This window comes from Ovis canadensis, chromosome 4 (genome assembly GCF_042477335.2).
Source record: "Ovis canadensis isolate MfBH-ARS-UI-01 breed Bighorn chromosome 4, ARS-UI_OviCan_v2, whole genome shotgun sequence".
NCBI lineage: Eukaryota > Metazoa > Chordata > Mammalia > Artiodactyla > Bovidae > Ovis > Ovis canadensis.
Window position 1 is genome coordinate 24,346,549 of NC_091248.1, and position 15,865 is coordinate 24,362,413.

General features: G+C 44.3%; 1 protein-coding gene across 6 annotated transcripts in view; it reads right to left on the reverse strand.

Moving 5' to 3' along the window:
- Positions 1-1,138: 1,138 nt before the first annotated feature.
- CDK6 (cyclin dependent kinase 6) overlaps positions 1,139-15,865 on the reverse strand; it is a 259,075-nt gene continuing 244,348 nt past the window's right edge. For 4 of the 6 annotated variants that reach the window (XM_069587399.1, XM_069587402.1, XM_069587401.1 and 1 more), the window contains exons 6-8: positions 13,015-13,065; positions 7,982-8,117; positions 1,139-1,869 (exon numbers count right to left, since the gene is read on the reverse strand). In XM_069587399.1, coding sequence (XP_069443500.1) covers positions 1,723-1,869; positions 7,982-8,117; positions 13,015-13,065 — 334 coding nt within the window. In that variant the 3' untranslated portion in view covers positions 1,139-1,722. The remainder of the gene's footprint in view (positions 1,870-7,981; positions 8,118-13,014; positions 13,066-15,865) is intronic. The other 2 variants (XM_069587405.1, XM_069587404.1) reach the window with 1 other exon arrangement.

Here is a 15,865-nt window from a genome sequence, read left to right on the forward strand (position 1 = left end):
CTAAAACTTACCAAAGGATACTTCATCTCTGTGCCTTCTGATTACTAGAGCCGACTGAGCACTACCTACGTAGACGGCAGAGATGGCATGGGATATGAAGTACTGTAGAGAAAAATGGCAAGAGGAACGGTAAGGCTGTTCACAATGCCCAGGTCAGGCTGGCTCTGCAGGGAGCGAGGAATGTGCGTAAGGCACTAGAAGCAAGCACAGCCTGGTGGATGGAGAACAGGTAATTTTACAGAGTAAATATACATTTCTAAAACATAGTTCAGGACATTCCCTCAGATACTACACTGACAATATAGCCTATAAAAATGCAAAACACTAAGTAACACTTTAAAGCAATCTACGTCTCAGTGATGGAGAAGAACCAGTCTTCTGCTCACTGCCTAGGTAACAACAGTGAATGCCAGGGAGATTGCAGCAGGGGGAGAACACGTGAGATTCTGTTAGGATTGTGGAACTGGAGCCATAAGCCATCATCGGAATCAAACTACTGATGAGAGGTTCACTGAAGGAAAGAAAGGAGGGGATGCATTAGAACAGCCTACGCGATCTGTCATGAATTGTGTAAGGCTAGTGGAATCCATTAGACACGCTGGGGGACAGATAAAGATGTACACTTTGCAAATTGGGCAGTGCACTGCAGAAGAAGGACAGTGTAAAAGGTGGAGGAAAACTTACATGGCATTCCTGCCTCTAGTCAGAGAGAACTATCCTCCCAACTCGAAAAGCAAACAGTTCCTGAAAATTCCTACAGTCAAAACCAAAACAAAGCAACAACAAAAACCAAAAAAGAAATAAATTCCAAACCAGGAAATAAAGGCTTTGTCTATTTTTTTTTTTTTTGACAATTTTACCTTGCTGAGGTACACTCCCTAAATCTATAGCAAGCTTATACGGGTATTCTTTAAAAGAAACAATCAAGCATACTATATAGGTTAAAAATGACAAGGAGTAAATGCAGCTTTTTGAAGAGTAAATAGAACATGTGTTTTCAGAAACAGGCTTCTTAAAAGATACTAGAATTATTTTCTCTTTTTTTGCTGTGTGTATAAAACTTCACCTAGACGGTGAACCCTTTACCACTAGTGAATTGACTGCTTTTGACCAGAAAAGAAATGCTAAGGACACAGGCTCAATTTTCTAATTTGAGAAGCCCATTTTGGTGGATCTCCTTTAGTCAACAGACACCTGTTATTTAGCGGTCACTTTGAGTCTTTAAAATTCAATTCTTCTTGTTTACAGAAAGTAACACTTTTTAAGAGATCAAGAATCTCACACACACACACACACACACACACACACACACGCATGCACACACACTCACTCAGAAGTACCAAATCGGGCCCCAGCAGCTACAGAGAGATTACATGTACAATCTCACTCAGCTGTGCCCAGGTTGCTCACTTCACACTGGCAGCATTCAAGATCAGAAAAAAATGCAACGGCAGCACAATGGGTCAGCAGCTTCTCTTCTGGAGTTTTTCCAGGTTCTTGAAACAGACAGACAGACAAACAAACGAATGGACATAAAGCTGCAATCACTCTTGCATTGATTTCAGAACAGTAAACGAGGTGGTTTCCTCGGAGAAGCAGAGCCCATCCGGAAGACGGCAGCTAGAAGGTCTCCAGCCGGCGATCCTCAACAGCTCTGCAAGGCTTCCTCGGGGGACCCCTCGGCCACCGAGGTGGTTCTCTGGATGATCAACTCAAGGCAGGTTAGGCGGTATTCATTTCCGAGCTGTTCTGGCTGGGTGGCAGGTGGGAATCCAGGTTTTCCTTGCACCTCTCCAGATCGTGGAAGTATGGGTGAGACAGGGCACTGTATGCTGATATTCTTTTGGCTGGATTAAATGTCAAGCACTTCTGTGATGGAGAAAAAATAACAGAGTGACATAAAACACGTCCATAAAACACGCTTACACAGTTACGTATCTATTCACTGTCATGTATTATGAGGAGGGCTTGGCAACCCACTCCAGCATTCTTGACTGGAGAATCCCATGGACAGAGGAGTCTGGCAGGCTACAGGCCACAGTGTCTCAGACGGTCGGGCACAATTGAAGCAACTTAGCGTGCATAATGAGAATGGATATCTACTTCCAGGGACACTAAATACAACGCAGAGAGTACTCATCTTACGTTGTCGTTAAGTTGATAAGTTGTGTCCGACTCTGCGACCCATGGACTGTAGCACATCAGGCTTCCCTGACCTTCACTATCTCCTAGAGTTTGCTCAGATTCATGTCCATTGGGTCGGTGATGCTATCCAACCATCTCATCCTCTGCTGTCCTCTTCTCCTTTTGCTTCATCTTTTACATGTCCCTAATGTATAAACTGCCCCTCAGGATCTGTTACCTACCCAGATTTCTTTCCAGCTCATTCATATTATTATTACAGCATGTGGTGGTGGTGGTTTAGTCGCTAAGTTGTATCTGACTCTTAGTGACTGTAGCCCGCCAAGCTCCTCAGTCCACGGGATTTCCTGGGAAGGATACTGGAGTGGGTTGCCATTCCCTTCTCCAGGGGATCTTCTCAACCCAGGGATGGGGATCTTCCTGAACCAGGGATTGAACCCAGATTTCCTGCTCGGCAGCCAGATTCTTTACCACTGAGCCAGCTGGGAAGCCCTTATTACAGCATACATATAACTTTAGTTAGGGAAGTGATTTTTCCGATGCTAGCAAACTTGGTGCCATAGTGAGTCTTCACCCTGATTTTTCACTCTGCCCAAGTTTTATCCATGAGCGGGGAATGGAAAGCGGTTGCCTTGTTCAGGTGTAAGGCTAATTACTGAACATGGGGCCAGTGGAGGGGGCAACAAGTAAGGGCTAAACCTAGACCCTGATTATCCCGATCCACTAGCAAGTCATGTACCCCACCCTAGGGCTGTGCTGCCTGGAGGGAGAGATGCCTTCCTTCTAATTCACGTCAAGGTGCCACAGGGGCTAGCAGTGGCCGTACAGGGAGACCATTAGATTCAATTCAAGTCACTAAACTCTATTTCAGGGCTGCTGACCAAGTGCAGGTAGAAGGTGAAAGGAGGAAAGCAGCCATCTGTCTTCCTAAGCTGCTCGTACACAATCAGTTATTAACATTCCTCTAATTTCAGTTCCTTCCATTTCCACTCCAAGCCCAGGCAACCCTGTTCTTCAACTCCTCCTCCTCTCCTTCTAGCAACTCCTCCCGCATGCCCAGCAGGTGGTCAGCACTAACTAGTGATGAGTAACATCCCACCTGTCCACACCACTGCCTCCGGAGCTCCCAGGGAGCAGAGAAGCTATGCCAGCTCCTCCATCCTTGTGACAGTGTCCGCTGAAGTGGGCTGGGGTCTCAAATGTCTCTGAATTTCAGTCTTCTATGTCAGTGGTCCTCAACCTTTTTGGCACCGGGGACTGGTTTCGTGGAAGACAGTTCTTCCACGGATAGGGGTGGAGGTGGGATGGTTTGGGGACAATTCAAGGGAATTGCGTTTATGGTGCACTTTATTTTTAATCGAATGCAACCACTGATCTGACAGCAGGTACTGGTCCGTGGCCCAGAGGCTGGGGACCCCTGCTGTATGTAATCTAGCTTTAACATCACCACAATTATATAGACCTCTCCCATTTAATTTGAGCCCTTGAGTCTTTCACAGCCCTGATTGGATTAGCGATTCCTAAAACTCTGCTGAATACAACTGACCTAGAAAAGTACAAACAGAAAATTCTACACTTAACATCAAGTGAATTTTTGGGTCCCCCCGAATCTTATTTATCCTGAGCTCCCTACCAGTCCATGGATGCCAACCTGTCTTCTGAAAATTAGATCCAAACAACAAGCAGAGGAAGGAGCTTGTTCTACTGTCTCTAATAGCAATAAACATCTTGAGAAAAGCTTTACAAGCGCTGAATTCTCAAAAAGGACAGGAAAGCAGGGGCAAAATTCTTGAGCCTGAGTTCTCTCTTCCCAGAGTCCAAGAAGGAGAAAATTACGTAGTGGCACTAGAAAAGGAAGCCGCTAGTTTAATTCCCAGGACATAGGAAAGAAGGGAAAAAAAGCTGTGGAAATATGTCCAAGATAGAGACATCCCTAGAGGATTATCTGGGAGGAAGCCCTGTTCCCACACGACACTGATGGCTTAGAGCTGGGAGCGTGGTAGAGAGAAGGAGAAATCCTTAGCCTACGGCAGGGCGTGTGTGTGACAATCTCAAGCTGGAGGTTGTGACACATTTTGTCCTACAGAAATATTGTTAGAAAAAGTGCTTGAGTCTTATTATTGCTGTAATTCAACAGAGCAACTGGCTATTTTGAGAATTAATTTCAAACTCTTGTGTAATAATGTTGTTTCTGCAAAAAAATATAATTTGCTTGCCAAATAATTGACTTAAAACGAGCTTTTGGAATTGCTACTTGACTACTACAGTGCATTTGGATCATTTTCCAACACAAATTTCCTTTCTTTCCTTCTCTGCCTCCATTGGGGGAATGTTTGTTCTATTAAAGTTGGCCTCGGCCACGTAATTTTCATCGGCCAATGGAACATGGACAGAAATAGCAAGGTACTTTTGCCAAGCCTACCTAGGCCGTTAGGGGCATCGTATGTTTCTGCTTGCCCCTCTGGGAGGACCTACCTTCCTTCTATGATGAGAAAAACACTCCCCAGGAAGCCAAAATCCCTTTGGCCTGGGTCCCAGAATGTGACACATGGGGAAGACCAGTACTTGACCCACTGGCTGAAGACGAGTTGTTTTAGATGACTCACAGAGCTGTCTCTGGCAGTGTGCAGACCCATGAGCAGGAGACAAAGGTTTACTGCTGAATGCTAGTGAGATATTTATTTTGGTTGTTTGTTATGCAGCAGAAGCAGACGAATACAAGTATCCAAAAAAAAAAAAAAAAAAAAAGAAGTACGACCTCAGGCTCTGAAAGCAGTTAGATCGCAAGAACTCCAAACCTTCTTTTCTACAAGAGCATCATGTCTGGAGGACGTACCCAGCCTCCAAAGTTAATCACGATCAACGGGGCAAAACTTGTAAAGATATGTAAGTTTGGGTTGCTGAAAGTAATTCTTCCCCTGAACCGTCTTGTTACTTCACACTACTTTCCTTACAGATGTACATAAGAGTGTTTATAAATGTTGATGTATATATCCATACACGTATGACTGAAGCATCATATAAAGTCGACCTTTTTTCAGATAGAAATGAAGGATTACTCTTTAAGCGTTAAACTTTAAAATGTTAATTGTCAACACTTTTCCTTTCCCTTGACCTCCTCCGTAAAACATTTTCAATAGAGGAACAGTACTTTGAGGGTCGCAGGGGCCTCTCTTGTACTGAATGGCCTGCTTTCTCAGCTTTACAGTTCTAGCTCGTGTCCCTCTAAGATGAAATGGTGAGAGCTTTTAGATAGTTCTGAGGTTTAAGGTCTTGGACTGTCCTTTCCCTGAATGTCTGTGCATATTATGCTTCACGCTTAACCCTTAGCTGGTCATGATGTTACTGGCTCTGCTTTTTAAATGTTTTTAAAATTGACTGTGGGCTGTGCTGGGCCTTTGCCGCCGTGTGGGCGCTTTCTCCAGCTGTAGTGCACAGGCTTCTCACTGCGGTGGCCTCTCCCATTGTGGAGCATGGGCCCTAGGGCATGCAGGCTTTAGTAGTTGCGGCACACGGGCTTAGTTGCTCTGTGGCTTGAGGGATCTTCCCAGACTAGGGATCGAACCCATGTCCCCCTGAATTGATGGCCGGATTCTTAACCACTGGACCAGCAGGGGAGTCCAAGCTCTGCTTTTTATTCCTCTCCTCTGCTCTTCTAATCTCTGCTGCTACTCCTTATCTCCCGACTTCCTTCTCTCTTTGGTAGGTTTCTTTGCTCCTTTTTCGTCTCCTGCTACTTCTTTGGATTAGCACCTGTAGTCTGACTTTGAAAGCCACCACCGCTATCAGGGGACCTTGAATGAACACATGGGATTGTCTGTTATCTTTAAATTTTAAGTTCTTCTCGGTCATTCCTACTGACGTTGGGGCCAGGAAATCTTTGGGGCTGTCTTTGGATGTTCCAGTAGCTGAAACAGCGGGTTACTTTACTTAAAGTTGTTCATCATTGTGACTCTCTACCCAGAACCATCTACTAAGAGAAACATTTCATTCAAAGTTTCTGCTGAAAAGGAAAGCCTATGGTGGCTATATTTTATATCAGGTAGTCCTCACCCCCTCCTAGCACAGCTGATTGGGCCAGGAGTGCAGCTTGGCCTTAGGTACCAACACATACCATGGTTTGGCAGCAAAAGGGTGAGGTGTGCCAGCCAGATTCCTCTCTGTAAGAATCAGATGAAGAGAACAGAGGCAGGGAAAATGCTGGCAGAGGGACTGCAGTGGGAAGGCTCCGTGAATTAGTGAGTTCTGGTAGGCAAGGGACCAGCTGATGTTAAGGGGAACAGACAGCAGGACCGAGAAGAAGCAACGAGGTGGAGTGAAGGGCAGGGAAGAGCAGAATTGGTAAGAGAAGGCGATGCACAGAACAGTGACGTACTCTGGACGGCGCTCCATCTGCAGGCCACCAGAAGCGACCCATCAAATCTCCTTTTCTTAAGGTAATGCAAATACATGCTTGGTTGCATTCTGGGTTAAAGAACGATTCCCCAAACAATAATTACATGAGATTAGAATCAGACCCCCCACCCCCCAAATGAGCTGTGAAATGTAAGAGAAATCAAGGAAGAAATTTCCTCAATAGCAGGTAAACCACTGGGTATGTATGCAGTATACAGTGAGCCTTTGTCTAGGTCAATGTTCTCCTTTCTAATTAATCTATCTCAAAGGATGAGGGCCAAAGTCCTTAGTGAGTGTCTTACAAAGAAACAGCAGGGAGGGAATAGGGCTGTCCTCATCTGTAATTTGGCAGTGGAGGGAACTTTTGCCTAACCATCAGGAAATGAGCTGCCATCAGGTGGAGATGGAGTTAGGGCTTTCACTGGGAAAAATCCATGGCTCTCCAAACAGGCCAATCAATGGCTGTGTCCATACCGAGCTGAAGCATAACATTTCTCCTCGGACTTATAGACTCTTAGGTCTGTACCTAAAATTTGTAATACACTGACAGAATGGGAGCCCTGGCTCCTCTGAGTCTAGGAGCACGTTCTTGGCTAGATATCAAAGGTTGCTCATTTGGCTGGTAAAGAATACACTCATTACTACTCACTGGGTCCCAGACACCAGGAATAGTCCAAGAGGTACATTTGTCCACTCTGCCCTGGTCTCCAAGTACAGGGAATTATGTACAAAGCCAAGTATATGAGTTTGAGTCTCAAACAGGGCATAGACCTTTGTTTTTGGTGAGGTATTTTATATGTCAGGGCACGTTCAATACTTCTTAAATAAATCAGTAACTGGAAGGAGTCTTGCTATTTGGTTCCTTTGGAAAAACATCTTTCTAAAGATGTGCCTGTTTAAGAAGAGACACATTTAAAATGCCAAACAAGCTGCTTAAAGTAGCAGGAAAGTGTAAACAAGGAAACATAATATTTACTTCTACTGAAGCATATGTTTAGACGAATCCAGAGGATTCTAAGGCTGCATTCAAAAGAACATTAAAAAATGGCAGAATGAAAGGGTGTGAATCAGACTCTTTCCCTTTCTATAGGACCTGAAGACAATGCAGAATCAAAAGTCACTAGCTGCCACAGGGGTAAAAATGAAAGCTGCAGAGAGATTCTGGCTCTGTCCTGTGAGGCTGTGGCATGTGAGGCTGAACTGATGCTGTGCCCAGCGCCCAGGGTGGATGTAGGACTTCTCAATAGCAGTAACAGTTCATTGCATATCAATGCAAGATCAATGCGTATCATTATCAATGCACTACCCATTATCATCCTAAGAGGAAAGTGACGTCATTAATCTAAAACGTGTAGGCAATGCATCACCAGCACACTAAAAATATTAGCTGATGAGTTCTATTCATGAGCGCAGAGAAGACCAACCCTGCATTGGGTGAACTTACCAGAAGTAGGTCTTTGCCTTGTTCATCAATGTCTGTTACAAACTTCTCAATTGGTTGAGGAGATTTTGAGTGAAAAGCCTGCCTGGGTAGGGCAACATCTCTAGGCCAGTCCTCTTCTCCTGGGAGTCCAATCACGCTACAAAAGAACCACAGGTGAACGTGAGCATGAGCTATTGTCCTGAAGCGATTTTTCTACCAATTCCAGAAGAGGGTGAAGTCTAAGGGAGGGGCCTGGGGGAACTCAGAGCCCCAGGAGCCCACCACTTGTCTGGCAGGACTCTTCTCTGTGCTACTGCAGTACGGTGATCCTGGGGCGGAGGGCAGTCTCACAGGAGAATTATAAAAGCCGCTGAGAAGAGACAAACGCGATCACTCCGGCAGCAGCTGTGAAATGTACGAGATCACGCAGAAACGGAAACTATTACCAAGAAGCCCCGAAACACTGTCAGACCAGGATCTAAATCCTCAAAGGGGGCCCGCACGGGCACATCATGTTTTCCTTTATGCCCCAGACAGCTTTTTCTGTCCTGATCAAACACTCCTGTACTGACACACTTTTAGGATGCTCATCTAACATGATTTGTTGACACGTAAACTTGGTTGCATTTTTGGGTTAAAGAATGAGTCCTCAAACAGAAATTACACAGATTAGAGTCAGACCCCCCAAATGAGGCTAAAAGCTATGTTAGTTCTGCGTAACACAAACACTGTTTTATCATTTAATATCAAATTTAACTTCTTTATTACATATTATAAATTTCACTTATTTACATGTCTTATACAATTATTTTTTTGTTATTGCAAAGTGAGCAAACAATTCATTAAAAAACCTGTTATCTTCTGTTTCCTCTGAGACTCATCCTAGGATCAGAAATGCAGAGAAAGAACTGATATAAAAGCAGCACAAGCTTTGGAAACAGGCAGAACTGGGTTCAAAGCCTGAACTTGCCTTATCGGTAGGTAAGAACAAATTATGTAACTTCTGTGTCTCAGTGAGTCTTTATTTATATGACAAGGATAATAATTTGTGGTGTTAAGGATCAGCAATGATTTCTATAAAATGCACAGCACAATGCCTGGCACACAGGATCTGTCAATATCAGTATCAACGTACTGCGTATCAATGCATATCAATATCAATGCATTACCCATTAGTATCATAAGAGGGAAATAACGTTATTAATCTAAAATGTGCAGGCAATGTGTCGCAACACACTGAAAATATCAACTGATGAGTTCTATGGGTGTGTGACTTAAGGTTCTTCACAACTATTAGTAGGTCTGTGGCCTTATACATTATGTAGATGTTCCTTATAACTTATATACAGGTAGTAAGTAGGGTGGAACAAGGAAATTCGGGGGGAGCAAGAGCTTATATCTCATATAGACTCTGATTAATTCTGAACCCTGGTTGGTGCAGCGGTAAAGAATCTGCCTGCCAATGGCAGGAGATTTAAGAGATGCAGTTCAATCCCTGCGTCAGGAGGATCCTCTGGAGAAAGAACTGGCAACCCGCTCCGGTATTCTTCCCTGGGAAATCTCATGGACAGAGGAGCCTGGTGTGGGCTATAGTCCGTGGGGTTGCAAAGAGTCGGATACAACTTAGCGACTAAACCACAACCGCAAGAAAAATTAGAGTTTAGCGGACAGAATATATGGCTATTCAAATACTGAGCAAACTCTTCGACTACAGTTAGAAATGGTGCTGCCTGGCATTATGGTCTTCTTGGCCAGTACTTACTGGGCCTGAGAGGCCTGGGTGGTGGTGTGGTTGGGGTGTTCTCCTGAATGGGTCTCCAGGGTGTAGGAACAGGTAGTGGTAAATTCCACAAGATTTCTGCAGGACTTTGTTTCCCTTCTCTTACCTTGACAGAGCCCAGGTCACAGGTCTCTCACCTGGGAAGAGCAGACGCCTGCCACAGGGTGTCTGGTCAAAGTCACTGTTACCCAACCCGTGTCAGACATACAGGGAGAGCCAGGTTACAGAGGCAGATAGAGAGACTCACAGACACAATTACTGAAACAGATGAAGGGAAACGACAACTTGAGCAACAAACAAATTCAATAGCAAGGTCTAGAATACGAATAAAAAGAAGACAGCGAGAATGTTACCATTAATTATTAAAAAAAAAATGTGTGTGTGTTTGGATAGAATGGGACAGGCAGAGGAAGAACAGAAGAATGTTTACTAAATAACTTTAAAACATTGTTCTTTCTTTCATTTTTGGCTTTTTGGCCATTTTTATGTCAATATGTTTGTGTACTGTTACCAGTTACCTAGAAATCAATTATAACAACTCTTAGTACAAATTGAAAATCTTTTTTTATTTGCAGTTTTGAATATATTTATGTTGAGTTAAATCTGGCAATGTTGGCAGCTGAATGCCAAAAGTTCTCAGAAAAACAGTGTCCCAAAATGTATATAAATAACTTTTAAAAGTGTTTTAAAATCTACCACCTCCTGAGACATATAGCTTAGATATTATTATTTTCATTATATAGGTGGGGAAACTTAAGATGAGGAATAAAATGAACAGTTAAAGCCACACGAGAGAGTTCAGCCCAGAGGCTGGAGAGAGCTTACTCCAAATCCAGTATTTTATTTCCATTTTACTGTGACTCTGCTCTTAAAAATGCTCTAAAATGGCACGGATTAAAAGCACTCAGTTTCACTTTCAAAGTACTTGCTATCCTTTGAAAGTATAAATCTTTCTAAACACAGAAAGACTTTTCCCCTTAAGAGAATGTGAATATGGCTTCCCTTTAAAATATATTCAGTTTAATATCTATTATGAACTTTTATGGTCCATACATGAGTGTTGTGAAATTCTAATAGGTCCATTCAAAAGGGCTTGCATCGAATTTCAGTATTTGGATCAAGCTGAATATAAGCCTTAAAAGTTGACATTTGTATTGGAAAGCACAAAACCTATAAAAGTGAAAGTCGCTCAGTTGTGTCCCAACTCTTTGCGACCCCATGGACTATACAGTCCATGGAATTCTCCAGGCCAGAATACTGGAGTGGGGTAGCCTTTCCCTGCTCCAGGGGATCTTTCCAACCCAGGGATCAAACCCAGGTCTCCTGCATTGCAGGTGGATTCTTTACCAGCTGAGCCACAAGGGAAGCCCACAAAACCTATAAATGGCATGAATGGCTGGGATAGAAATTATTTTTCAAGTACTTCAAAGGGACACTAGGGTGCAGCATTGTCCCTTTTCTCTATGCCAAAGTAACGAAAGCCTTCGGAGGAAACTGAAGAGAATTACAGTGACGCAAGGCCAGAAATCAAGAAGTAAAATCTAAAGGCACAAAACGTATCGAGCGTCATGGCTTCTTTTCTATGGGCAACCGAGATCTCAGGCCTTTGCCAGAAGTGGAACTGGCTTCAATCAAATGTGCCTGTCAGAGGTTCCTTCTGGTCCATCTCATGGGCTTCACGCACTTGGGGCACCAGCAGTGTTAAGAAGGGCGCTGGAGGCAGACAGAACACCCAAACGGGGTCAGCTAGAAAAAGCACGTGAAGGACTTCGGGGTCTGGCAAGCTGGCTTCAGTCAAGAGTGTTCTTACTTTTAACAAGAGGGTCACGGGTAGGCCTGACTCTCACGGTTTCCTCTTCACGATCACATGCACGCAAAACATACTCAACAGGGATAGGCAAGAACAGATGGGAGTTCATCCCTGAATGACCGGAGAACCGGACATCCAGAAGCAGAGTCTCGTGCAGGTTTGGTCCTGAGTTGGTCCATCCTACAGAGTGGACAGTAGCAGCGGCAGGGGCAGTCGCTGTGGTACCTGTCCTAGACCTGGGAAGCCCCCAGACAGTGAAAGGAGCGCATGTACTTTTCAGGCCTGAAAGCCACTGGGTCTGACACTCAGCAGTGAGGTTGGCACTCGCAGAAGCCTGCTGCAGCTGCTTCTAGTCACCAAAAGAACAAACTCAGGTTCCCGTTTTATCCCAAGTGTCTTCAGCAGCTATGCACGAGACGACAGTGTTAAAACATAATGCCTTTTTATCAGTTTTGCAGCCTGAATATCATAATAACCATGGGGATTCCTATCAAATGGTACAGACCAATGACTGGAGCTATTTTTGGTTCTAGAACTCCCATTTCTTTTCTTGTCACTCCAGTCCTGATGGAGCTCGGCAAAGGATGCCCTATTGCATGCTCTGGGAGAAGAAAAGCCTCTTCTTCACATTCTAGACACACAGAAGCATCCACAGCCTCACATGCACAAACACGCAAACACTTATTGCCACTCTGAAAATCATCAAGAAGCTACGTCACAGACAACTGGAACCAAAGAATTCGAGCACAAGGAAGGACCTCTAAGTGTCACTTCTCAGGTGAAGAAGAACAAAAAGATGAAACAATTAATGAATTACAGCAAGAGCCAGCATTCTTACAAGCATTTTTTATGTAACACCGGGCACCAGGTAAGTCCTCTACCCAGTGTTCGAAGTGATCTTCTCAAGACTGCATCGCTCTTTAGCCACAGATAGAGGAATGGAACCTAGGATTCTTATTTCCTTTTTCAGTGTTTCAAAGAAAAATCAATTGAGTAGCAGACCATCCTTTGCCCAGGAAGACAAAACCAAACAATGCAAAGCCAACCTGGCTGATTACAGGATGTTCAATGGGGACACGAAGCCCAGTGAATAAGGATGGGTTACTAGGCTGCGCGCCCCACCCTCTGATGGTGGAAGCATCTGAAAAGACCCCAAGCAGACAACACAACAGAACTAAAGAACGGGAGCTCAGCCAAGCAAAGGGGAGCTGCCAAAAGAGCCACACGAGCAACACACAAGCTTTCAGGGCAGAGCAGTCAGGCCACACGTCATGACGGGCTCTGCACGAAACGGCACGTCTACCACATCCCCACTCACCACACAAATAGTAACAGTGTCTGCAGCAGCAGCTTGGGGAAGGAGAGACAAGAGATAAACGTATTATATGAACGTCAGAGGAAGGTCACCGTAAATGTTCTAATGCTACAGACACGGGTGTAAAATTAATTACAGGTACTACTTACTCCAAGATTTTTCCTAGCTGGTCGACATCTGAACTTCCACGAAAAAGAGGCCTGAAAGAAAGACAAACGTTAAACAAGGAGTTTTCCCCCGTTACAGTTCAGTCCTGTTTGTCCTGATGATTATTTAACAGAAACCAAAATATTCTTTGGGTGGGGAATAAGTAACCTTTCGTAAATGAAGGATTTTTTTGCATTCTCCTTATGGTAAGGATTGATCGTGAATATCTGGTGGTGCCTCACTCCCATGCTGGGTGTCCTTTTTTTTTTTTACTTGTTTATTTTTAGTTTTGGTTGTGCTGGGTCTTTGTTAATGCGTGCGGGCTTTCTCTGTTGTGGAGCACGGGCTCTAGGGTGAAAGGGCTTCAGTACTTGCAGCACGTGGGCTCAGCAGTTGCAGCGCACAGGCTTGGCTGCTCTGCGGTATGTGGGAGCTTCCCGGACCACCGATTGAACCCATATCCCCTGGCCTGGCAGGTGCATTCTTAACCACTGGGCCACCAGGGAACCCCCTCCTGAGTATCCTAGTCTTAGTCACTGTAACAACACTGCCACCATCATATACAGGCCCTGGCTTCAAAGTTCTGTTTAACTTTGGGATCGGATGGAACCCATCACTATCTTAAGTCTCAAACCAGAGGTATATGGAATTCTTTGAAATTACTCTTGGTCAGATCCTTCTCAGAGAACCCTTCCTTTTTCTGTAATTGAAGTACAGTTGATTTATAATATTAGTTTCAAGCGTACAGCAAAGTTTTCCAACTCTCTCTCTCTCTATATATATATGTATGAACGTATGTATGCATGCATGCTCAGTTGCTTCAGTCATGCCTGACCTTCTGTGACCCCAAGGACTGTAGCTCTCCAGGCTCTTCTGTTCATAGGGTTCTCCAGGTAAAAATACTGGAGTGGGTTGCCATTTCCTTCTCCAGGGGATCTTCCCAACCCAGGGATCGAACCCGGGTCTCCTGCATTGCAGGCGGATTCTTTTTTAAAAATTTCATCTATTTATTTTAATTGAAGAATAATTTCTTGACAATATTGTGGTGGTTTTTGCCATACAGCGACATGACTCACACATGGGTGCACGTGTCCCCCCAACCTGAACCCCTCTCCCACCTCCCTCCGCACCCCATCCCTCTGGATTGTCCCAGAGCACCGGCTTTGAGGGCCCTGCTTCATGCATCGGACTTGCACTGGTCATCTATTTCACATATGGTAATACACACGTTTCAATGCTGTTCTCTCAAATCATCCCACCCTTGCCTTCTCCACAGAGTCCAAAAGTCTGTTCTTTACATCTTTGTCTCTTCTGCTGTCTTGCCTATAGGATCGATGTTACTGTCTTCCTAAATTCCATATATATGCGTTAATATACTGTATTGGTGTTTCTTTGTCTGACTTACTTCACTCAGTATAATAGGCTCCAGTTTCATCCAGCTCATTAGAACTGACTCAAACATGTTCTTTTTTATAGCTGAGTGATATTCCATTGTATATATGTCCCACCACATCCTTATCCATCTGTCTGCCGATGGACACCTAGGTTGCTTCCATGTCCTGGCTATTGTAAACAGTGTGCAGGTGGACTCTTTCTCGCTGAGCAACTGGGGAAGCCCAGCATGTATATAAACATATATTTAAATTATTTTCCATTATACCCCACTCCAGTACTCTTGCCTGGAAAATCCCATGGATGGAGGAGCCTGGCGGGCTGCAGTCCACGGGGTCGCGAAGGGTCGGACACGACTGAGCGACTTCACTTTGACTTTTCACTTTCATGCACTGGAGAAGGAAATGGCAACCCACTCCAGTATCCTTGCCTGGAGAATCCCAGGGAAGGGGGAGCCTGGTGGGCTGCCGTCTCTGGGGTCGCACAGAGTTGGACACGACTGAAGCGGCTTAGCAGCAGCATAGGTTATTACAAGATACTGAATATGGTTTCCTGTGGTATACAGTAGGTCCACATCTATTTTACATACAGTAGTTTGCATCTGTTAACCTCATACTCCTGATTCATCCCTTCCTCCTCACTTTTCCCCTTTGGTAACTAAAAGCTTGTTTCCTGGTGGAGTGCCTTTCTTTAATATCGCTCTGCCATCACAGTACTTCCTCATGGTCTCTCCCCTTCCACTTGTCTGGAATGCTGCAGTGGGCCACCTATGGGGCTGTTTTTCCTGATTATACCACATCCCTTTCTCCCAGTTTTATGACAGCTAACTATCACAAGTTCAAAATCCTAACTCTGGGCTTCAGAGGCAATCGTGACCACGCAAGCCTCATTATCTCATTACCGAGCATTTAACTGACAACTCACCTGGGGACAAGTGAACTCACTTGGGGACATTTCTGGCACTTTCTTAAGCAGAGAGCAGGGAGTTTTCTCAGTGTGTCCCCTAACCTTTAACCCTGAACCGGTGTCCAGTTAATACATACTTTATTTTACATATCCTATGGTACACACATGAAAGTTCCCTAACTCCTGGTTCAATGAATGACACCAAAAGGTATTTTTCAACAGCCATGTGTTCTTAAAAATACGTGCTGCCTATTGTCAGAGATATTTAAAAAATATTACATATCAATTATAAGGCCTTAAACTGGACCTCTTAAATATTTTTACACACAATACATTAACTTGCTATATAAGCTGCAAAGTCACTGCAGTTTAGTGGCTAGAAGACACCTTAAAATTCCTCAACCATACTTTCCATTCAGGCCATTGTTCTTGAAAATCATTCTTTTCTTTTTATTTTTAGCCACACCACAGCTTGCGGGATCTTAGTTCCCGGACCAGGGATCAAACTGGTGGCCCCTTCTGTGGACATGTGGAGCCCTAACCACAGGTGCTAGG